The sequence below is a fragment of the Hemicordylus capensis genome, chromosome 5 (genome assembly GCF_027244095.1).
Source record: "Hemicordylus capensis ecotype Gifberg chromosome 5, rHemCap1.1.pri, whole genome shotgun sequence".
In the NCBI taxonomy this organism is placed as follows: domain Eukaryota; kingdom Metazoa; phylum Chordata; class Lepidosauria; order Squamata; family Cordylidae; genus Hemicordylus; species Hemicordylus capensis.
In genome coordinates this window covers 247,688,832-247,712,650 of record NC_069661.1, presented here as the reverse complement: position 1 = coordinate 247,712,650, position 23,819 = coordinate 247,688,832, and the positions used below count along the sequence as shown (strand labels likewise).

The 23,819-nt window shown below is 46.2% G+C and overlaps 1 protein-coding gene and 1 non-coding gene across 7 annotated transcripts in view; one reads left to right on the top strand and one right to left on the bottom strand.

Annotated features, from left to right (window-relative positions):
* PROSER2 (proline and serine rich 2) overlaps positions 1 to 22,818 on the top strand; it is a 61,499-nt gene extending 38,681 nt beyond the window's left edge. For 4 of the 6 annotated variants that reach the window (XM_053258700.1, XM_053258699.1, XM_053258702.1 and 1 more), the window contains exons 3-5: positions 1,151 to 1,375; positions 15,275 to 15,530; positions 17,294 to 22,818. In XM_053258700.1, coding sequence (XP_053114675.1) covers positions 1,241 to 1,375; positions 15,275 to 15,530; positions 17,294 to 18,333 — 1,431 coding nt within the window. In that variant the 5' untranslated portion in view covers positions 1,151 to 1,240 and the 3' untranslated portion in view covers positions 18,334 to 22,818. Of the gene's footprint in view, positions 1 to 1,150; positions 1,376 to 3,557; positions 3,621 to 8,187; positions 8,265 to 15,274; positions 15,531 to 17,293 lie in introns of those variants that run through there. The other 2 variants (XM_053258703.1, XM_053258704.1) reach the window with 2 other exon arrangements.
* TRNAA-UGC (transfer RNA alanine (anticodon UGC)) lies at positions 20,296 to 20,367 on the bottom strand. The gene has a single exon. It is a non-coding gene; the product is annotated as a tRNA-Ala (tRNA).
* Positions 22,819 to 23,819: the final 1,001 nt, after the last annotated feature.

Genomic DNA, 23,819 nt, shown 5'->3' with positions numbered 1-23,819 from the left:
ATGTGGGAAATTGTGTGTATACGACCTGGTGGGCAGGTGGATTGAGCATCTGCTGAAAATCTTAGGGAGGCAGCATTTAGTACAGCATTGCTGAAGGGCTTGAGAAACGCTCAGAACTGAAAGCAGCATGTCGGTCAAGATGGATTGCTGAGAAGCATCCTCTTGAGAGAAGATGCTCAACAAGTCAGAACGAAATGCTGTGTCTGACAACGATGTATTATCTGCCATGCTTGCTTGCTGCCTCGTACTTTGACTATGGCTATAGTGTACAGACGTGAGAGCATCCTAGTGCTTATGTTGGCGACTACCCACTCAATGTAGAGTGAATGATTGAGGAGGGATGGAAAAGGAGAATAATAGGAAATGTAATGAGACACATACCTAGTAGGGCAACTCCCATGGGAGTTGCAGTGCAGCAGCTGGAGTTGCAGCCAGTGTTCCCTTTAATAGGGATTCCCAGATGTTGTTGACCACAACTTCCAAAATCTCCAGCCAAAGGCCATTGCATCTGGGGATGCTGGGAGTTGTAGTCAACAATATCTAGGAACCCCTGCTACAATGAATACAGGACGCAGAGTAACCAACTGAAGATGTCCATAATCTCACTTCAGCACTGTGGATGTAGTAAAGGTAAAGTGTGCCCTCGAGTCGGTGTTGACTCCTGGCGACCACAGAGCCCTGTGGTTTTTCTTTGGTAGAATACAGGAGGGGTTTACCATTGCTTTCTCCCGCACAGTATGAGATGATTTATTTTTTTAAATTTTATTTTATTTTACATTTTTATATCCCGCTCTTCCTCCAAGGAGCCCAGAGCGGTGTATTACATACTTAAGTTTCTCCTCACAACAACCCTGTGAATTAGGTTAGTCTGAGAGAGAGAAGTGACTGGCCCAGAGTCACCCAGCAAGTATCATGGCTGAATGGGGATTTGAACTCGGGTCTCCCCAGTCCTAGTCCAGCACTCTAACCACTACACCAGATGATGCCTTTCCTCATCTTCCTCTATCGCTGCTGCCCAATATAGGTGTTTCCCATAGTCTGGGAACCATACCAGTGGGGATATGAACCAGCAACCTCTGGCTTGCTATTCAGGTCATTTCCCCGCTGCGGTACTACTTTCAAATCTAATAACCAGTTTTCTTTCCTACAGAAACACTTGGGGCGTTCTTTCTCTCACTCGCTGTTGAAAACATGCTGTGACGGGACTCCTTTTTGGAAAGAGCACACTCCTTTGGGTGGGATGCCGAGGAACATGATGTCAGACTTCTCAGGAATGATGTGCGAGATTCCTCCTAAGTGTCCATTTGGTAGCTTTGGGGAAAACAGCCATCTGGACGGTGGGAAATGTCACCCCAGGCGCAGGAGTTCTACTCTGGTAAGTATCCAGAGTTCACTGGTGAGCTGTATTCTCTCTAATTTATTTCATCTCGGTGTGGAATGAGTTTTGTTCTGGGCGGCAGTTTCAAGGCAGTGTGTGTGCATGTGCATTCAGAGTAGGGCCTTCCCGAGTCAGCCTAAACGGGATCTAAAATTTAACGAATGGACATCAGAAAGCTTGTGAGCATGCGCACTTGTGCACGCCTTGGAGGGAACGCTGCTGGTGAGGTGAGCTGTTGTAGCTCTTTCTTCTGTCATGCAGCGGGGTGGGTGGGTGGAGTTGGGTGCCTGGATTGCTTGGCAGTTGCTGGACATGATAGAGCCAGGGTGGGCAACTTCGGCTCTCCCGCTGTTGTTGAACTACAGCTCCCATCATCCACAGCTGGAGAGCCAAGGTTGCCCGCCCTGTGACCGAAGGCCCTTGTCAGCATCTGGTTTCCACAGTGGACCACTTTGAGACGGTCAACATTGCCCCGCACTCCACCCCAGGGACTTCCCACCAGCTGTCTCTGCTGCAGCTAGATCTTCCTCCTCATTTCTCTCTCACCTCTAGGTTTGGCAGTTCAGAGGGAAGGGAGCAGGCATTGTTCTAAAGGGGGCTGGAGTTGGCTCAAGGTGCAGAGACTTAATGAAGAGTTGCTTTAGTGGTGTCTGAGTGGCTTCATATGCCACATTGTTCACCAAAGCAGGTATTTGTGTGTGTACCTGAGCATCGTGCTATAATATGCAGAACTACTCTGTGTCCAAGATGGCCTACACTGGTCCCTCTTGGCCAAGTCTGTGGTCAAGGACCACTACAGGCCGATGCATGTCTGGATTGTGTGGCTCAGGATGCTCGCTTGGAGTCCCTGCAAAATTGTTACTGAGGAGTAGCATCCTCTTTAAACTGGGGCAGTAGCTTCAAATTACCATTAAATAAGAGCCATTGAGCTTCCTGTACTGTATATAGTTCTTACAATCGGAGCCCTCAAACTTGGGTGCCCAGATGTTGTTGGACTACAACTCCCATCACCCACAATGGCTGCTGTGGATGATGGGAATTGTAGTCCAGCATCATCTGGGGGCCCAAGTGTGAGGACCCTTGCCCTACGAGACTACCTACTTGGAGCAACGGACTGTTTTGTAAGATGGGACTCTTAGGAGAACCGAACGATCTTCAGGAGAACTCTTGCTCAGTCTGTATCCTGACAGAGCAAAAGTGGTTACTGTTTGTGGTTCGGCTTGCCAACAAAAAATATCCTCAAAGAGGTTTAGGCAGCAAAATGATTCCCCGTCTCAAAAGGGGCTCAGAACGTGTAGGGCAGAGAGGACGACACATCCTGTGTGCTTCCTAGGAGGTAGGAGGGTGAGGAGGCGGCATCTTGAACAATATGGGCATTTTTTGAGAGATAGTGGTTGTAGTAGTCTTTGCCACCTAATGGTGCTGCAGGGAAATGACCTGAATAGCAAGGCAGAGGTTGCCAGTTTGAATCCCCGCTGGTATGTTTCCCAGACTATGGGAAACATACCAGTACGGCACAACTTTACTACAGTAGTAGTACTGCTTTGAGGAGTAGGCCCTTCCTCCCTGTCATGTGGTAGACACCCTTGTGAGTTTGACAGGGCTCAGAATGAGGGTGGGCCTTCTTGCTTCTCACTGGTGGTGTCTGCAGAAGCGTGGCGTTGGTGATGTCTTTCCCTGTGTGGTGTGCAGCACATCACAAAGAAAAACAAACTTTAAAATGAATATATGCGCTCTGCCCTATTAACTAGCGACGTAGCTTTTTTTTTTCCCCCCATGTACCTCATCCTTCCTTTTACGTGAGATGACTGTGTTGCCTCAAGCTATGTAAACAGCTCTACTCGGTTCACCCTCCTTTACAGCTCGGGATGTAATGTCTAATTACTGCAAGCATTCGACTCTTTCAAACAATTATATTCATTTACATGAAGAGGGATCACACACACACGCACACGCACACATATGAGTAACTAGCATATGAGCAAAGATGAGGCTTGTGTGACAAACAAACAGGAACTCGCTCTGCATTCTTCAAGCCTGCCTTCACAACAGAACTGTCAGAAGAGCATACCAGCTCATCACTCGGCTGTGTCCCTCTTCCCTTCCTGCCTGCAACAGCTGACTTCTCCACTTCTGACCGGGCAAACCACCCCACAGCCATGCGCTAGAGATGGCTCTAATTCAGCGGACGGGCCATACTGGTATGTTGTTGGTATGTTTGCCTAGCAGTCCTGTTGTGAAGGTGAGCTCCTCGCAGCACTGCTGATCAACATGCTGTGACCTTGTTTCCTATGCTTCAGCCTTTGTTGTGCAGGGTCTAGATGGCTTTAAAAGGGAACGAGACAGATTCATGGAGGATAGGGCTACTGGACTTGATAGGTGTATAAGAACATAGGAAGCTGCCATATACGGAGTCAGACCATTGGTCTATCTAGCTCAATATTGTCTTCACAGACTGGCAGCGGCTTCTCCAAGGTTGCAGGCAGGAATCTCTCTCAGCCCTATCTTGAAGAAACCAGGATATTTCCATCAGGATCAGAGGTGGCAAGCCTCTGAAGAGCAAGTGCCAGGGAGCACCAATGGGAAAGGGAGGTTGTCCTCTCTCCCCCCACCCACCAACTTGCAAGATTCCTAGATGTCTCTGGTTGGATGTCTCTGGTATGAAGCAGGATGCTGGACTAGATGGGCCTTGGGCCTGACCCAGCTGCCCTTCTCCCCTCTTATGAAGTTAAGGCAGATTGATATGTTCATATGAAACCCATAATCTAGCCATCTCATTGGGTGTAGGTAAGAAGTTGAGGATTAAACCCCAGCCATGCACACAAAATACCTCGACTCCCAGACCTCTACGTGCGTGTAGCCCTGCACTAATTACGCATGTGATGGTGAAAGGAAAAGCTTCCTCAGTGTGAGACGGAAAAGGCCTGTGCTTTAGAGTTGGCTTGCGTTCATGTTACGGACGGTAGGCATTGGTCCAGGTATGCCTTTTATAGAACAATTAGACACTGACTGCAATAAACATTGACTACAATGAACTCTTTGAACTCTTCTGTTTCTTTAGAAGGAGCTGCCTTTTTAAAAAGGAAAAAAGGAGTGTGTGTTTGATACACAGGTCTATTCATGAAACTTAGCCTACCCTCTGTGAATGCAAGCTTGGGTTGTTTGGGCCGAATTCAGACATTCAGATAAATGCAGACACTGGTAATAGGACAAAGGCTATGTACTACATTCCCAAAACACAAATCTCCTGAAAGTTTTTCACACCCGGCTTTTAATTCACATCTCCTCCAGAATGGAGATGTGTGTTCACATATCGGCCAAATTTACCCCGAAGTCCCTGCGAGTTATCAGGGAGCAGCTCACACACAATTCAGGTTTTTCACTGCATGTTAGAGTGTAGCCTGATTTATATCTGGAGTAAAAAAAAAAAAAACCTCCACTTTTTGCATCTGTTTTTGGGACAACTTAGTTTGCAGCAAAGCCTCCCAGTAAACATTTGGTAAAGCCTGCTGTGTGTAAAAATCCCTGGAGATTTATGAGCCAACATTCCTGGGCTGAACTTGCCCTGAGCACATACCTGGGAGGCAGATTTCTTGCAGGCCGTCTCACCTTTGTTAGGGTGAGTGTTAACAATAGCACTTACAATCTGAGCCACTTAAGACCACAGTGGAATCACAGGGACAATGTTGAGCATTTCTAGGTCGTTTGTCTTCCTCAGCTGATGTTTAAGTCACAGCTATCTGTGACTGGAGAGAGAGAGAGAGAGAGAGAGGCTGTTCTTCCAGTTTTCTAATCCTGTAATTATGCTGCAATTCTGGATTTTGTGTTTGTTGGCATGAGAGGGGTTTTTTTTAAAGGTAGTGTTTAGATGGATGGGAACGAAATAATTGTATATTTAATGTCACATGCTGAAATGATGGATGTAAGTGTTTCTCAGTTGAAATTAAGAGACTTCCAATGGCAGAGGCCTTGGAAAGGTTACTCTTTCTTGAAATCACAATGTTAGAGCGATTGCCAGTGCTAAAGAAATCTTAATCAAATGAGTGTTAGTTGATTGATTACAGCTGCATACACTTGTGACTAAAAGGCTGTTTGTACATTAGAGGGTGGGTGGGGGGGTGATTTGCATATGCACATTATTCTAGTCTGGGTGAGGAGGAGTAAAAGTTAGCCACTGTGGAAGCTTAAGATGGCGGCTGCAAGGAGAAGCACTGCTACCATCAAAACAGTGGTGGCAAAATGAGGGGAACCTGGGCAGTTTTGCCTCCCTAGCCCCCCAGAGCTTGACCTGAAATTTCTTCATCAGAACTACAAGTCGGAGTGGATGGTACTGGGTCAGATGAACCAGTGGCTGGACTCTGTGTAGGGTAGTTTCATATCTGGTGCACAGTGTGCGAGAGCATTGCTTAAAATCAAGTTGAGAGCCTGCCTGGAAAGAGGTTTGCCATTCATGCAAGCTTTTTCATCTCTGTAGTATTGGAATGGAGTATTAGTACCTATGTTTAAAGTTAAGCATGCAAGTTCCGGACTCCTGCTAACTGGGCAAAGAGGCACCTTTTTAACATGGTGATTCTCTTTATACCGCTGGGAGAGATCATCAGGAGGTTTGGTGTTGGGTGTTATCAATATGCTGATGACACCCAGATTTACTTCTCCATGTCAACCTCATCAGGAAATGCCTTATCTTCCCTAAATGCTTGCCTGGGGCGGTAATGGGCTGGATGAGGGATAACAAATTGAAGTTGAATCCAAATAAGGCAGAAGTACTGACGTGGGGGGTTGGACCTGAGAGATGGTTTATATCTGCCTGTTCTAGATGGGGTTACACTCCCCCTGAAAGATCAGGTACATAGTTTGGGAGTGCTCCTGGACCCAAAGCTCTCCCTGGCTTCTCTGACTGAGGCAGTGGCCAGGAGTGCTTTTTATTAGCTTCAGCTGATATGTCAGCTACATCAGTTTTTAGAAGTGAATGACCTTAAAACAGTGGTACATATGCTGGTAACCTCCAGACTTGACTACTGTAATGCACTCAACATGGGGCTGCCTTTGTACATAGTCTGGAAACTACAGTTGGTACAGAATGCGGTAGCCAGATTGGTCTCTGGGAGAATGCAAAAGGACCACATAACACTGGTTTTGAAAGAACTACACTGGTTGCCGATATATTTCCAGATGAAATACAAAGTGCTGGTTATTACCGATAAAGCCCTTTATGGCTCGGGTCCAGGCAGTCCCCGATCCCTGCAGGCCCTACTGGCTCCGTGACGGAGCTGGTAACTGTGTGGGCGGCCAATGCGGCCACCCAAGGTTCCATAGTTTCTCATGGGCGGGGAGAGCAGGCTGGGCCTACTCTCCCAAACTAACCCCATCCGGCTCTCCACACTTCTCGTGTGGAGAGCCTCAATAACTACTATAAAACTTTATCGAGGTTGTCAGAGGAATAGAAGTGAAAATTGGTAATGGAAATATCCTCCAAAGATCATTCCATGGAGAGAGTACAACAGTTGGCTCATTTTTACCCTAGCCTTTTGTTCTGTGCAAAATTTTACCATAATTGTTTGGGGTAGGCATAAAGAAGGGGTGATAACACAGAGAAAGCTATAAGTGAAACGATGCTTTTACCTCCCCCCCCCGCCAATCTCTAGGGTGGTAGATGTTGGCAAAAATCACCATGAGCATTCATACCCCCACCACACATGGTACCAGTGGCCAAACCATGTGGGTCTGGCTAATGGACTACAGGTTCAGTCCCTGGCAGCATCTCAGGTAGGGCTGAGAGAGGCTCCAGTCAGAAACCCTGGAGAGCTGCTGCCTGTCAAAGTGGGCAATACTTGGCTAGAGGGAGTAACGGTCCGGCTTGGTTTAATCTTGTTTAATATGCTACTTTAGCCTCACCCTTTGGGATGGGGCCATAGCTCAGTGGTATTACATCTATGTGATCGTTTATTTCTCTACCACTATGCCGAAGTTGCCAGGTTCGAGCCCTGGCATCTTCAGGTAGTACCGGGAACTACTCCTGCCTGAAACCCTCAAGAGACACTGACCACCTGGGGAGATATTGAGCTTAGATCAGGGTTGCTCAGCTTTGACCCTCTTGCAGATGTTGGCCTACAACCAGTGGTGCTCTTTGGACTGGACTTCCGGGCAGAGGTTCAGTCCCCCGCAAGCATGGAGGGGGGTCCTCCAAATGCTGAGCATGCAAAACGTGTTTATCTCCGCAATACGCCACATGCAATTTTTAAAAGATTAAAAATAAAGAGTTTCCAGCTTTCCCTGAGCATGTTCTGGTGTAAAAAAATAGTGCATTGCAGCTTATCTAGTGGCGGCGATGACAACGGTAGTGGCGAGTGGGCGGGGGTGGTTGCTACCTAAAGGCCTTTAGGTCCAGACTCCAAAATTACCTAGGTGTGCCTCTGCTTACAACTCCCATTGGCCACTTGGCTATTGGCCACTGTGGCTTGGATTATGGGAGTTGTAGTCCAAAAACTGCTGCCGGGGGGAGTGGGGGCGAAGTTGAGTAGGCCTGGCTTAGATAGACCCAAAGGTCAGACTTGGGAGCTTCCTGTGTTGCTGAGGTTTTAAAGGTAAAAAACCAGAATCATTAACTGTGCCTGAAAACAAGCAAGTAGCCAGTGCAGGTTGAATAACATTGGGGCAATATGTTGCCAGTAATTAGTCACTGCTTTTGAAAAGCACGGGTCCCTTTTTATGATCTTCCTGTTTCATTTTGTCCAGATCTGGCAAGATGTTGTTTATCTTCTCATTTAGGCCCTAAGCAAAGAGGGAAGGGGTGAGAAGTGCATGATGCAACTTAAGAGAAGGGTGGTGGTTGGTCTTTTTTTGTTTTTTAAAGACCTGCTGATCTTTGCTGAGTTTTTAATGTCAGGTATAGCTATCATCACCAGCTTCTCCTGTTAGAAAATTGCTTTCCAGTCATGAAAGCCTTCAGGATAATTTGGGATAAGTGTCCTTGGTATTCTTGTGTGTTTTTCCTTCCTTTGCACATGGTGCAGATTGTGCAAGTATAAAATCATGGATATGAGTGGCTTCCCCATACCCCAAAACCCAATAGCTGCAAATTGGAATAAGCTTTGTAGTCAAATGGATTAGGGCTAGAAATGTCCTAGCTGGCTCATTTCCCAGGTTCCTACCTCATAATTTAATGCTTGTGCTAATTGTATGTTTTCATCGCACACAGGAAGTTGCTTTTGTTCTTTGGACTCCAGAAGTTTGAGTTGAATGACCAGGAATTGGAAATAACTTCTCCAATTTGAAATGAAGGCTTTGTGTGATTTAGAGTAGCCCAGTTAATTCTTGGCGTGTGTGTCTGTGTCTGTGTGTGTTTGTGTGTTCAACACTTTCTAATGGGAGACTGGGGAAAGGATGAGAGCTGTAGTTCAAAATTTTATAGTGAATAGTTCTCTAAGGGAAAATTAGTATAAAATGTACCTGCGTTGGTATATTACTCCAGCAAGGATTTCAAAGATGGATAATAACTATCCTAGAGATCTTTAGAAATATATGGAGCAGACAGGTACTTTCTATCATATGTGGTGGATATGTAAAAAAGCTCAAAAATTTTGGAAAACAATACATTCCAAGATGCAGCAAATTTTGCATACAAACTTCCCTTTTCTCCCGGAGGTTTTCATGTTAAAACCGCATATTCCTGCGAAACATACTGAACTTTCAAGTGTGGGAACCATTTATTCAATATAATATATCACAGGGATTGGTACCTCAGCCGAGATATGGCTTTTCTTTGTAGAGGGAATTAATGCAGACAGTAAGAATATCATTGTTTCAGTTCTGTACTCAATAATGTGTAGAGTGCGGAGTGGCGGGGGAGAGACCTGTTGGATGAAGGCATTTAGGCCGACGTATATAGACTATATTAAGAATCTTTGTAATTGCTGGGTTTGATTATGCTGTTTCTTGTTCTTTTTGCTTTTCTGTTTCTTATTTCTCTTTGTTTATATCTTCCTTAAAACAATAAAATAATGTTTTAAAAAGAGAGAGCTGTAGTTCAGTCGTTTGAGAGTGATGGGGTCCCAAACATGCCAGGAAGCCCTTTTAGTGCATCCTAGTGATTTACTAAATGGTAAGCCGCCCTGAGTCCTATGGGAGTAGGGCAACATATAAATCTAACTAAATAAAATAAATGGTGAAGGATGGTCACTTTCTTTCATTTTCTTTTGCATGAGAGCACCTGGAATCTTTATGGCTTGTATTTACAAATATGCAGGCAGAGCATAAGTGGAAGCCAACAGGCACTCTTACAAGACAGATTGCCAAAGCATAACTCAAACAGTCCCCCAAGGCGGCGCCTGGCCCTCTCCGTTCACTCTAGTTAGCATCTTTTCAGCGTGGTTTTCTCTGCCTCCAGAAACTACCAATGGCTGTTTTTCCTTCTTGCATGAGTGCACATCCCCACACTGCCCCCTTCTTTCGGCTGGAGGGATGTGACAGACCAGGGGGTTAGTCTATGCCAGGGGTTTCCAACCTGTGGTACTTGAAATATTGCTGAACTACAACTCCCATCATCCCCAGCTACAAATTCTTGTGGCTTGGGATGATGGGAGTTGTAGTTCAGCAACATTTTAAGTACCGCAGGTTGCAGACCACTGCTTTAGGCTTTCCTGGGATCTAGCCCCAGAAGAGAGATTGCTCTGATCCCAATTAAGGAGCATGCCGCTCCAAGGAAGGCTTCCATCAGCTGTGAAGACTGACCTAGAGTCACTGACCAGATTCCAACACAGCTTCAACGACCCTAGTACTGTCCAGCTTGGGACTTGCACCCGGAGTCCACACGACCCAGCCAGCTCCAGATGACAATATCTTCTAAAAACAAATCATCAGTAGCACATTACCTTATGAGGCACTTGGGGAAGTTTTGCAAGTAATCTTCCAGAATTTTTTAAACCCAGACTGAAGTCACTTAGGAAGCTACCATATGCTGAGTCGGACCATAGGTCCATCTAGCTCAGTATTGTCTGCACAGACTGGCAGTGGCTTCTCCCAGGTTGCAGGCAGGAATCTCTCTCAGCCCTACCTGGAGATGCCAGGGAGGGAACTTTGAACCTTCTGCATCTAAGCAGGCAGGTGCTCTTCCCAGAACGGCTCCATCCCTTGAGGGGAATATCTTACAGTGCTCACACATGGAGTCTCCCATTTATATGCAACCAGGGCAGACCCTGCTTAGCAAAGGAGGCAAGCAAACTATGCCATTGAGGTGTGCCTATGTGTCACTCACTACAACTGTACCAAATTTGGTTTAAATTGCTTAGATGGTCCACAAGTTAGCCCACTTGTGCTTCAAACGTTAATGTATCCGCCATCTTGAATGGGGTGGATGACATCATCACAAACTATACTGTTGAGGTATCCCTACTCTACCAAATTGGATTCATATTGGTCCATGCATTGTGAAGTTGATAGGGGGACACATACGCACACAGAATGCAGGGTGATCTCATATGCTTACTTTCCTTAAGGGAAGTAGGCTTAAAAAATGGAACCTTTTTGTGTAGCCAGTCAGCAGAGATATAGGAGAAAATACCATTTGGCTTACACTCCCTGAGTAGGGTTTTGGCAGATGACCGAAGCTAAAAACATAATCTTGATTAGGCATCTGTGTTATGCCATGCAGCCGATTCTCTGCTTTCTGCAGATGTCCTGCTGAAATAAAATTAACCCCTTATTTTTCTAGGACAATAAGGCATCTGCTGATGTGAAGTGTGTGCCCAGTGTACATGCACACACATGCATGTGTGCATATACTCAAAGTGGGGTTAGCCACTCCCCAGAACATTCCTGGACTGGCCTCTTGACATCTGTTTCCTTGCAAGTGAGAGCAGGATTACTGGGCATCTTGTCTTCATATATTTGTAAATAAACAGAGCACAGCTAAGTGGAAGCAAAATGGGGCATACTTCTCATTTGACTAATTTCAGCAAAGATCCCTTTCTTTCTTTCTCCCCAGATTCAGATTTGTGTGTGTGTCTCTCTCTGTTATGTACACCCCTATGCAGAACACTGATCCTTGGCCCACAAGGTAGATTGTCCATTAAGGGACCCCACCCCCGTCGTTAGCTCCCATTGAGGAAATATCAGCCCATTGTCCATGACCATCAGCAAGCAACTCAAACCAGGGATGGTCTCTGAGCAGCCATTACAAATGTTCTTATTTGGGGCAAAGCCCACTGGAATGCAATGGATGGTGGCTGCAAATGGCTTTGAAATTCAGAATTATAGCATCTGCACTAGGCTGGTCAGGCTCCCTTGAGTTGCCTGCAGAAGAGGGCTAGCCTGCTCCCTGCAAATTTGTCCTCCTTTAAGGCAAAAACAGGTCAGCTCTATGGCCCATAAACTAGCAGCACTAAACCCATAACTTGAAACTCTTGTGTACCAAGCTTGTATGATGGTCTTGGAAGGTTGATATGGCTAAAGAATCTCAAACTGTAAGATAAAATGAATTGTCTGTTTCTTCCGATAGCTACCAGTTCCTAGTGCAGGAGTTCCCAACTAGATATATGAAGGCCGGGTGTGGGGAGTGGGGATGGTTAAAACCCTACATCCTCCCTGACCTTTTTCCCCCTAGGGGAAAAAACCCAGGGGTTTTTTTTCTTTCCTGGTAGGAGGGGGATGGATCAAACTGTGTGTTCTGGGCTTTTCCCAGACCTTCACACCTCAGTTCCCAACCTTGGGTCCCCAGAGATGTTGTTGGACTACGATTCCCATCATCCCCAGCCAAAGGTCATTGTGGCTGGGGATGATGGGGATTGTAGCCCAACATCATCTGGGGAACCAAGGTTGGGAATCCATGACTTAAGGCTTCTTTTTACATGGGTGCAAGAGGAAACTGCCTCGGCCCCTTGCTTTTCTGGCAAGTAACCTGAAAGTGTAATCAGATAAAATCCTGCCAGTCTGTTTTTCTCCCCTGCCCCAGATCAGTTGGCAACCCCCAGTTAGATGCTTCTTGGTACTTTATCTCTTTTAAGGGTAGTTTGTTCCTCTTTCAGTGTTGGACTGGACTTGGGTGTGCATAGGAGGTAGAATTCCTCGTTTGAGTCTCCTGCTCTGTTACGTTGTGGTGTGTTTGAGTACACAATGAAGCCTGGCTTGCAGTTATAGTTCTTGGAAACTCTCCCTCTCTATGCACAGCAGAAACATAAAAACATTGCATCCATGAAGTAATGTTTACCGTGCTAGTAATAAATGGTTCTCTTGAAATGCAGCTATTACAACCCTTGCCTGAGACCAAAACCAGCTCTGGGTGTTTGCAGAACAGCCTTGGATCTCGTGTACAATGGAGACACCATTTTGATCGTAAACCAGGAGGCTTGAATGCATGCAAGATTTAAATAAAAATTGGAAAGAGAAGGCAACGCATTTGGGACTTGGGAAAAAGAGAAGCAAGCAGTGATGGAAACACCTGCTATCGGGGCAAAGAGACGCTTTTCACAGTGGAGGCTTCTATTTAGCGGGGCGGGGGCGGGGGAGCAACACTCTGTATTCAGCCCAGCCTGGCATCTCTCCAGAGACTGTTGAAGATGCCTCCTTTGTGTGTTTAGATTATGAGCCCCTTTGCAGACAGGGGACCATCTTCAGGTCCTCTTGTGGTACGCAGTTTGAGAATCCTCCCACTAAGCGGGCAAAGAGGCACTTTTAAAAGTGATGGCTTCTCTTGGCTAGCAGGGGTAGAGCAACTGTCCCTATTCAACCCCAGCATAGCATCCCTCCCAGTGGTTGTTCCTGGTGTTTCCTTTTAGATTGTGAACCTTTTTGGATCAGGGAATCATCATATTGATTGTAAACCACTCTGAGAACCATTTTGTTGAGAAGCAGCATATAAATATCTATCTATTTCTCTAAGGTGTACCCATTGCTAATCTCGTGTGGCAGCTCTTGCGAGAGTTTGCGAGTGAGCTGCTGGCCGGGGAGACAAAAGTGCCGGTGAACAGGCTTGGGGGAAAGGCAGGAAAGATGGCGGGGCGGGGAGAACTTTTAACAACAAAATCCAAGACAATAAAAATAAAACACAAAGTTCTAAAGCAATTAAAATAGCCAGTGAGGTGATACAGAGCCAGCAGCAATAATTTGATAGATGCTCAAACTTAACAGTACGACGAACTGAGAGAGGAAGAGAGAAATGTCTTAATGCTAGAATTTGGCGTTGGCCCAGTGAAGTGGATAAGAAGTAGGGGCAAGTTGGGAACAGGAAGTATTTTTTCATGTAGCAAACTTAACAGAACTTGCTACCACATTTGTTGCCGTGTCCACAAGCATAGATGTTTTTAAAAATGTGGTTAGACCAGTGGTTCTCACACTTGGCTGGTTCTCACACTTGGGTGTCCCCAGATGTTGTTGGACTACAATTCCCATTTCCCCCAGCCCCAATGGCCAACGTGGCTGGGGTCAATGGGGGTTGTAGTCCAACAATATCTGGAGATCTAAGTTTGCGAACAGTGTTTTCTCTAATTTTTTTCAACTGTGTGCAGAATGAGTTTTCTTCTGGGTGGCAGTATCAAGGCAGTGTGTGTGCATGTATATTCAGAGTGGGTCCTTCCTGATTAAACCTGAGCAGGATCCAAAATCAACTGAGCGGATATTTTAAAATGTGATATGCATGCACTAGCACACCTTAGATGGAACAGTTTGAGAACCCCTGGGTTCAACAGAAATCCATGGAGGCAGAGAGGTCTCTCATTGGCCATGACAGCTGAATGGAACAACCACATTTTGAGAGATAGTATAGAGGCTGGAAAAATTAGAGGATAGAATAACCTTTGCACACCACTTGTGAGGTCCCAGAAGCATCTGACAAGTTGGTGATGGGGATGCAGTGCTGAACTAGATGGAACTTTTCATCTGAACCAACAAGATAATTCTTATCATGGCTCTTTTGGTATTAAAAATGTAAGGCACCAGTTCTGTTGTATGAATAAGTGTATTTCTGGGAGGAATTTGTTTCCTTCTTTGGTTTTAAACCAAGAAGCTGGAGACATTGGAGAGCCAACTAGACTGGATGGACCAGGGGTCATTCCTAAACTCCTGACATCTCCTTGGAATACTCGGCCAGAGATTATTTTTAAAAATGTGACATTCTAGCTTTTGATGTGGGTTGTATCATTTTCATGAATTCCTAGTTGTAAATCCTTGGAGTCAGGCTGGACTTAATATCATCTTGGTTCAAGCAAATGAGTTGTTTTTGACCACTTAGTATTCAAAATGTGATGGATGTCTGTCGAGAAAGTGGTGCTATGCTTTCTCCCTTTTTTAAAAAAATATTTATTTATTGGAGAGCCATCTAGGATTTGGGTCCAAAAACAGATTTGGAAGGTGTGCCTTAATTTTTATTTATTTATTTTTACATTTACATCTTTCTCCAAGGAGCCCAGAGTAATGCACATGGTTATGTTTATCCCCACAACAACCCTGTGAGGTAGGTTAGGCTGCTGGACAAGTATCTGGACCAGAGTCACCCTGTGAGTTTAATGGCTGAATGGGGATTTGAACTTGGGTCTCCCCTGTCCTTGTCAAGTACTCTAATGACTACACCATCCTGAGCTACAACTCCATCCCCTAGAGCAGGCCTGCTCAACTTTGCCCCCCCCCAGCTGTTTTTGGACTACAACTCCCATAATCCCCAGCCATGGTGGCCAATAGCCAGGGATTATGGGAGTTGTAGCCCAACATCTGCAGAAGGGCTGAAGTTGAGCAGGCCAGCCCTAGGGGGTAATATCTTACAGTAGACAGCACTAGCATGTAGTCACCCATCCAAATACAAACCAGGTCAGACACTCCTCAGCAAAGGGGGTCATTTATGCCTGCTACCGCAATATCAGCTTAATCTTCCTATATACATCCTCATTCTGTTGCATGCTTAAATCTTAGGATGATGACGAGACCCTGAAATATCTAACACACGAGGAAAAAGATGTCCTCCTCTTCTTTGAAGAAACCATTGATGCCCTGGAAGATGACCTGGAGGAACAAGCTCTCCCTGATAGTGGCATCCACTGCCACTCTCCGAGGTCAATGGAAGAAAACCTGTCCAGCCATTCAGAGTCTGAAGATATCATAGACTTGGTGCAATCAATGGCCGAGAACAACGATCAAGAATGTTTTCCTAGCAGACACTCAGAACCAGGTAGAACGGGGTGGCGTGGCTGGTTAGAAGGTTTAGAGTTTGAGTCTAGTGAGAGAAATGGGCCATCTCCAAGAAGTGGAGAAAGGGAGGGTTCTGTGACCTCCCTACCTACAGGGCTGGCCTCCGGACTCGGCCCACTCTGTCACTGGCCAACAACCTAGGGCCATCAAGAGCCCATTTAGCTGACTCTTCTGCTGGTCAACTTGGAACATAGGAAGCCGCCTTATACAGAGTCAGCCCATTGGTTCAGGACTCTCCACACTGACTGGCAGTGGCTGCCCAAGGTTTCAGGCAGGAGCCTTCCCCAGCCCTACCTGGAGGTGCTGCCAGGGAATGAACCTGGGACTTTCTGCATGGAAAGCAGATGTTCTGCCACTGAGCTATGGCCACACCCGCTAAGGCAGGGCTGCTCAACTTCGGCCCTCCTGAAGATGTTGGCCTACAACTCCCATAATCCTTGGCTATTAGCCACTGCTGGGGATTATGGGAATTGAAGTCCAAAAATAGCTGGGCGGTGGGGGGGGGTGCTAAGTTGAGCAGGCCTGCCCTAAGGGGAGTATCTTACAGCAGACAGCACTCACATGTAATCACCAAACCAAATGCAAGCCAGGGCAGACACAGCTTAGCAAAGGGGCCAGTTCATGCTCTCTACTGCAAGACCAGCTCTCCTCCCTTCTAGCTGAGAAGAAGATGCCTATTGAAAGCAGAAAGGAGGCTGCTGTATGTGTCAATGCTCATTGCAGCTATGGTTTATCATATTGTTAGCAGCCTTTTGGCTGAAAGGCAGGATGTGACTGTTTTTAGTAAAAAAAATAAAAAAAAAATAGTAAAGTTAACTTGTCTTACCTGGACAGTGTGGAGGCCACTAGCTGTGTGATTGCTCTGCTCTGGGTACCTTTTGGTTGGGACAGTTCACATGGTTACATATTATGCCAGCGTCCCCACTGAAGATGCCCAGATGATCTGTAAATGCACAGTTCATCCTAACCATGTGAAGAAGCGTAGACACAATCCCGAGAGTATGCAATTCCACGCAAACCGTTATGAGTGCTGAGAACTTCAGAGCAGACTTTGCTTTGAGCCCCCTTTTGCAGAAGGCAGATGGGTGGGGACTAGGAGCAGGGCCTTTTCAGTGGTGACACCCACATTTCGTACCGACCCTTCTGAGAGCAGCCTGCACTGTCAACCTTGCAGCTTTTAGAAATGCCAGAGATGCTTTTATTTCAGCACACTTGTAGAGGCTAGCAAGAGGCTGCTATTGCTGGCAGCAGCTTGTGTTATGACAATTTTTGTTCTTAAGATTGGATTGTGTGGTGATGAATTGTAGCTGTTACCTATTTTGTTGCAAGCCACTCTGTCCTCTTGGAGGCCTAATGCATATAAATGCAAACCATGGAAATAGTCGCAATGGCCTTGACCAATTTTCTTTGGGTATAAGAGCCAGAGCAAAATATTTAGGAGCCAATGACACCTGATAAGATGATTGGACATTGTGAAGGTGAAGCATGAACAGGCTTCCCTTTATCCCCTTCACAAGCCACAGGCTTAGGAAAAAACAGGGCTGCCTGGGACAAATAAAGATTGATTAAATGACTCAACCTCTGGAATATTCTGGTCCAGGCACCATGGTTAAATTTCTAGGCACCATGGCTCCCTGGTGCCTGGGACTTGTCAAACCCTGTAGTACCAATTTCACCACTCAAGGGAACTTGTTGATCAGTTCTAAGATTCTAATATTTTCTCTCCTTTGCCCCCGCCGCCAGCACTAGAAGAGGCTTGGAAACTGGATAAACCAAAGCCAGAATGTATTGAGCCACCCGATGAAGACATTCACGCTGATGCTGTAGCTTCCCATCCAGTGGTACCATCCGCACCTCCACTGCTGATCTATGAAGTTTTTCCTCCTCCACCCCCAGTGCAGCACCCCAAACTCCTTCGTTCGATCCCCACCCCACTTGTCATTGCACAGAAAATATCTGAGAAGCAGGCAGAGGGCAGCCCTTGCTCTCCTGCTTCACCAAAGGAAGGGAAGTCTGCAGAGAGGAGGAGAGCACTCTCCTCTTCGCCTTTGCACAATGGAGAGCGTTTTGTGGCCTTCAAGCAGATTGTGCCACCACCGACCGCACCCAAGCCCCCAAAGTTTCCAAGCAACATTAGCATCACCAACGCTGGGGAAAGAGAGTTCAACAAAACCATCTCCAAGGCAGCTGTCAACGTCCAAGAACGCAAGGCTCAGGTGTTGGCCAACGTCAACGGGTTGGCCAATGGCTCGGCCTTCCTAATAAGTGAGGTGGATGATAGGCTCCGGAAGCCTGAACTCTCGGATCGCAATAGAAGCTCGTCATTGAGAGACTTGACTTCAGAGCAAGCCAAGAATGAGGCCTTGGGCAAGCTAAGCTTGGTGGAAGAGTCTCTTGATCAGGCCCAACGGGACCGTTCTCTGCACACACCCATATTGAAGGATCAAAGGTCAGAAGAAGTGCAGGCCATTCCGAATGGCTATAGAAACATCCATGACGTCTTAAAAGGAGAACCCAGCCCATTCCCAAGTGTGAGCAAAACGGTGACATTCAAAGTGGATGCCGATCTTGTAGATGCTAAACCTGCTCGCCAGAACACTGCCAAGAGCTTTTATGACCACAGACAGCCAGACTTCACCCTGGAAATGAGGAGGAGGTCTGGCTCACTGCCCAGACCCTCAGGACTGAGACCCCAAGGCATAACAGTACAGTTCTCTGGCCGGGGCTCAACAGAAGAAGCCCGGAGGGAGGCGCTGCGGAAACTTGGACTGCTCAAAGAGTAGTTGATGGGCAGTGACGGAAGGGCTGGACCCGATGCTCCCACAGACTGTTTCCATTGAGAGCAAAGGGGAATTTCTCTCACTCGAAGACCAACAGGAAATGCTAAATATCCAAATGCCACAGGGACTTGGGCTCGAGCTCTTATTGTGGAGTTGCTTTTGAATAATGCTCTACGATACGGCTTTTCGAGCCCTCCTGTGGATTTCAGACAGACACCGAGACCTGGCTGCAACGGAGGGCATCATACTAATGAAGTTTAATTGTGCAGTATTTGTGTGTTTATGTAGCTGGCAAATACGTCTGAGTGCAATGGATTTTCCTTGGACTCCTAGAGTAGTGAAGCCAAAAGCAGGAAGAAAAATGGTACTAATTATATGGGGATACATATATACTGGAGAGGTCAAACTATACAATAAAGCTGCTATCTCCAAATATTACAAATGATTTTTATAAATTCTGCTATTACTCGCACCCCCCCCCCGGCCTCCACAAAGACACTGTCCTATATACCCTTTTCCTTCTTTAGGCCAGTGCTAATTGGCAGCAGGCTTGCCCATCACTTCATGGTGTATAATAATTCCTAAGAATTGCTGATGACCAGTTGCCACACTCCTTTTTTTAATTTGTCTGGGGCTGGGGAGCGAGAGACTGCTCTTCCTATTAATTTTGCTGGATTGCAGAATAAGGTAGCTGACATCCATACTAACATGTTGTGCACGGAACAACATTTTGAGCATGCAACAGGGGAGGAGTGGCTTTTGCCAATTCTCTCCCTTCTGTGCCTCCCAGAAATATATCCCTGAGGGTTTGGGGACCTTCAAGGATATATTTCCAGGAGGCTGCAGAAGGAAAGGGGGAGCAGCAAAAATTTCTCCGTGCACATTAGTTTGGATGCCAGCCACTACTAGGGGCTCTGTTTTGCATGAATCTGAGTAGAGAAGAATTTTCTACTGAGTCCAGCCCTAAATGCTCAGTACTGTCTGTTCTGACAGGCAGTGGCACTCCAGGGTTTCAGATAGTTGTTTTGCCTGCCCCTACCTGGAGATGCTGCCAGGGATTGAACCTGCAGCCCCTCTGGGGGGAGCAATTTTGCTCATTCAGTGCACAGAGAGGAAATCGGGGAGTGAATCTTTGTCCAATATAGCTTTCACCTCCCTGCATTGATGCCAAGTGCACTGCATCAGGTCTAGAACATTCTTTTCCAGCCTGATCTCTTAGGGCATTTGCTATCCCAGTCCCCTTCCCATACCTGCGTACAGGCTACTGTTGCAGAAGCAGAAATTGAGCTGTGCATTGGGAAGAAAGCTGTGGAGCCATGGACGCCGAATGCTTCCAAGGAAGGTTTAGGAAATGAATATTCTGGAAGCTTTGCAATATGCCTAGCAGAGTGAGGTCTGAGGCCACAGGAAGGGTGAAGAGACGGTTCACTAGATTCCCGCTGAGTTGCTCCATCGCCTGTCCCCAGACCCTTAATCCCGTCAATGGGATGAAGGGTTTGAAAGCCTTTGAGAGTGGGACTACAGTTGGGAAACTAGTGTGTGTCTCAGTAAAGTGAAGGTACTGAGGTGTGGTGCGTGGAAATATGAACTCGCTCCCAACTGTAGACTTCCAGACATGGATCGGCAAAAGGAGTCTCCTCTCTGCCCTGGGCATTACAGGGAGCTGCCTTTTAGACCCAGTCAGAGTCGCTCATTATTGTCTGCTCTGACTGGCAGCAGTTCTTCAGGATACACACAGCAGGCTCTACTGTGAGTTTACTGGGTGGCTTTACTGCAAACTCAAAGTTGTCCCCAAAAACCGATGCAAATAGTGGATTTTTAAAATCCCAGTTATACTGAATTGTGTGTGAACTGCTTTCTGATAACTCGCATGGACTTCAGGGTAGATCTGGCTGATATGTGAGCACACCCCCTCCATTCCGGAAGTTAAAGGGCTTTAAAGTCCCCTTATGAAAAACCTCCTGGAGATGCTGCCAGGGATTGAACCTGGGACCTTTTGCATGCAAAGCAGATGCTCTACCACTGAGCTACAGCCTCATTTGTGCAGCCCTAATGATGACTTCCTCTATAAATGGGGTCATGGTGGGGGACACACACACCTCAATACCCTCAGCAGGTGAGGTCACGACTGAGTGTTTTTTGGGGTGATCTTAAAATTCAAGTATGAGAAATCAGCATTGGAAATGAGAACCTAACACAATTGCTTTGTAGCATATGAAGCAGATCCTTCCGAGCTTTTCCCAAAAGAACCGTGGGTGATCAGTACTCTGAATGGGCACACTCTTTGCCTGCAAACCACACATCCGGGTGACATTTGCCGCTAGTCCAGGGTCGGATCAACCCAGGAAGCACAGCTGCTGTCTTGCCAAAACAAACCTTGTAGCTCTTACAAAAGGAAGTCCATCCTCTGTTGCACTTCCTGGTCCATGCTGCTTTCACTACAGGGAGTAATGTTGAGAGGAACCCTTAATATTGTTCCCTGTCCATCAAAAGTCACCTTTCTGAAATCCAGCCAAATGCTCTTTGGAAACAGACTTGCATATCAATTGGCATGATTAAATTTGTCTAGATTAGCAGAAACCATAGGAACCAATTCCCTCTCACTGCTGGGGACCTTATGTTGTGTGTTGCCTTTTTAAAGCATTAAGTGCAGCATGAATGGTTTTAAAGCAAGCGCTCCTCCACTGAACATCTGTGTCTTAATACAGTTTGATTTGTGTGTGAGCCGAGATCCTGGAAAGAACCTGTTCAATCCCGTACGTACAAAGTTCTATATTGAAGGTGGGATCTCTCCAAGGCCTGCTCCCCGAGAGTGGTGTAACAAAGATGTTGGCGATTGAACCTGGCACATCCTGCATGCAAAGCGCATGTTGAGAGGAGAGCTGGTCTGGTGTTTGCCAGCATGACTGGTCCCCTTAGCTAAGCAGGGTCCACCCTGGCTGCATAAGAATGGGAGACTAGAAGTGTGAGCCCTGTAAGATATTCCCCTCAGGGGATGGAGCCGCTCTGGGAAGAGCATCTAGGTTCCAAGTTCCCTCCCTGGCATCTCCAGATAGGGCTGAGAGAGACTCCTGCCTGCAACCTTGGAGAAGCTGCTGCCCGTCTGTGTAGACAATATTGAGCTAGATAGGCCAATGGTCTGACTCAGTAGACAGCAGCTTCCTATGTTCCTATGCTCTCTAGCCCCTTCCCAGTAAGTACACTGGCTAGGAAGGCAGAAGTGCCATCGCATGAGACACTGAACTGCTAGCATGTGCTTCTTGTGTGCCCCACATTGTCACATAAACTGACTGTTGTTTCTTTAATATCCAACTGATGTCTACCCAAGATGGCTGTGTACCTGCTCTGCTAGCTGCATGTATGCAAAATAAGCATCTTTTCCCAAAGCCAACATCCAAGCATTTTAAACAGAAGTGTGTGTGTTTCTGGCAAAATGCTCACAGATGTCTGAAGCTACAGTAGGTGTCCCAGTTACAGATGTTCTTTTAGAACTGTAGATGGAAAGAAACGCGTTGGGAAACGGTCCATACAAACCATTCCCTTTTAATGCAACTTCCCTTGCCCCTCATTCAATCAATTCACCCAGCATTCCATACAGCACTTGGAACATCAAAGATAGAAACACCTTGAATCATCCAGGTGTGTTTGGGAAACGAGAAACTCGTTCAGACTATTCAGGGCTGACACTTGCACCTCCTTTAGCCAAACTGGAGCCACAGCAGACCCTTAAGGGGAGAGATCCTTAAGGGTATTAGGGCTGTGGCTGATGGGAGCTATAATTCTGCAACATCTGGGGACCCAGGTTAGGGTCAGGGGTCAAATCTATTAAACAGGCATAAACCCATTTAGCAATTGTTTGCTCTTCTTAGGAAGCCTTGGGAATGGTTCTGTGGAAGTTATGAAATAGAGTGCAGAGCTCTCTAACGAACTTCTCAGCCTCTTCATTACACTACAATTCCTAGGATTCTTTGAGGGGAAACTATGGCATTACACCGGTACAAAATTAATATGGCTTTGCAGTGTAGATACTGTATGTCCATCAGCTGTCACGCGAGGATGTTTGGGCAGGACTTCAGAGCAAAAGAAATCCATAAGTTCTGATTCAAAACAGTCTGCAAACGAGGGAGAGTGACTTGAAGTAACATGGACTCGCGTTTCTATACTGAAAGCTTCAGTTGCCACTGTGAATTGTCATCTCTTTCCTCTTCGATGCATTCATTGTTCAAGCCTTTGCAGATAGACCTTACAAGTGAAGCTGTTGTGAAGGAACTTCTTATCTCATGGTTGTTAACTCGTCTTGTAAATTGTTTTAAAATGGTATTTAATCTTGTTACCTCTTTAAAATGGAGTATTCTTGGTCTTATTTACATGAAGGGATCCTTTCAGAGTGTTAAGAATTATTCTTATGTTTATTATTACCGCACTTCTCCATGTTATGACCTGAGATGCTGTTACATCCACCAATTGAAATAAATGTGTCCTCTTTTATCTGGTTTAGATTTTTTTTTAATCTAGCCTTTATAGGTATACTGTTTCTGTGGATATCTGGGCACTGAACTCAGTTAACTGAGAAAACCAGCTTTTCACTTGCATTTTTAAAAGCAAGTTTCTGGTCCTTATGGGCTGTGAAGTTGTACTTAAAAATATATGGATAGTAATGCCTAATACAAGCTTTGAAGCTAGAGCAGCTTTTGAATGAGGAGTAGAATGAGGAGTCATCTTATTTGTTTGTTATTTCTCTTTGTAAACCGCCCTGAGCCATTTTTGGAAGGGCGGTATAGAAATCGAATTATTATTATTATTATTATTATTATTATTATTATTATTATTATTATTATTATATCTCCTGGATATAGACGTTCGCTTCTGCAGAGTCAGACCATTGGTCTATCTAGCTTAGTATTATCTACACTGACTGGCATTAGCTCTCCAGTGTTCTGGTCAGGGGTCTGTTTTAGCCCTAGGGGAAGGTGCCAAAAATTCAGCTCATCATCTCAGGCACTGCTCAGCCCTGACACTGACACATATCCAGTTGGTGGGGACCGGGGCAGGGCCTTCTCAGCAATGGCCCCCAGTCTTGGGAATAACCTCCCAAAGGTGCTCCATTGGTATTGGGGAGGAGAGCTGCTCTTGCGGTAAGGTAAAGTGTGCTGTCAAGTCGATTCTGACTCCTGGCGCAGAGCCCTGTGGTTTTCTTTGGTAGAATACAGGAGGGGTTTACCATTGCCTCTTCCCACACAATCCGAGATGATGCCTTTCTGCATCTTCCTTCCTATATCACTGCTGCCTGATATAGTACCAGCGGGGATTCGAACCAGCAACCTTCTGCTTGTTAGTCAAGCATTTCCCTGCTGCGCCACTTAAGGTGACGCTCTTGCGGTAGTGAGCATGACCCTTTGCTAAGCAGGGTCTGCCCTGGTTTGCATTTGGATGGGTGACTACATGTGAGCACATGCAGAAGGTCCCAGGTCCACTCCCTGGCAGCATCT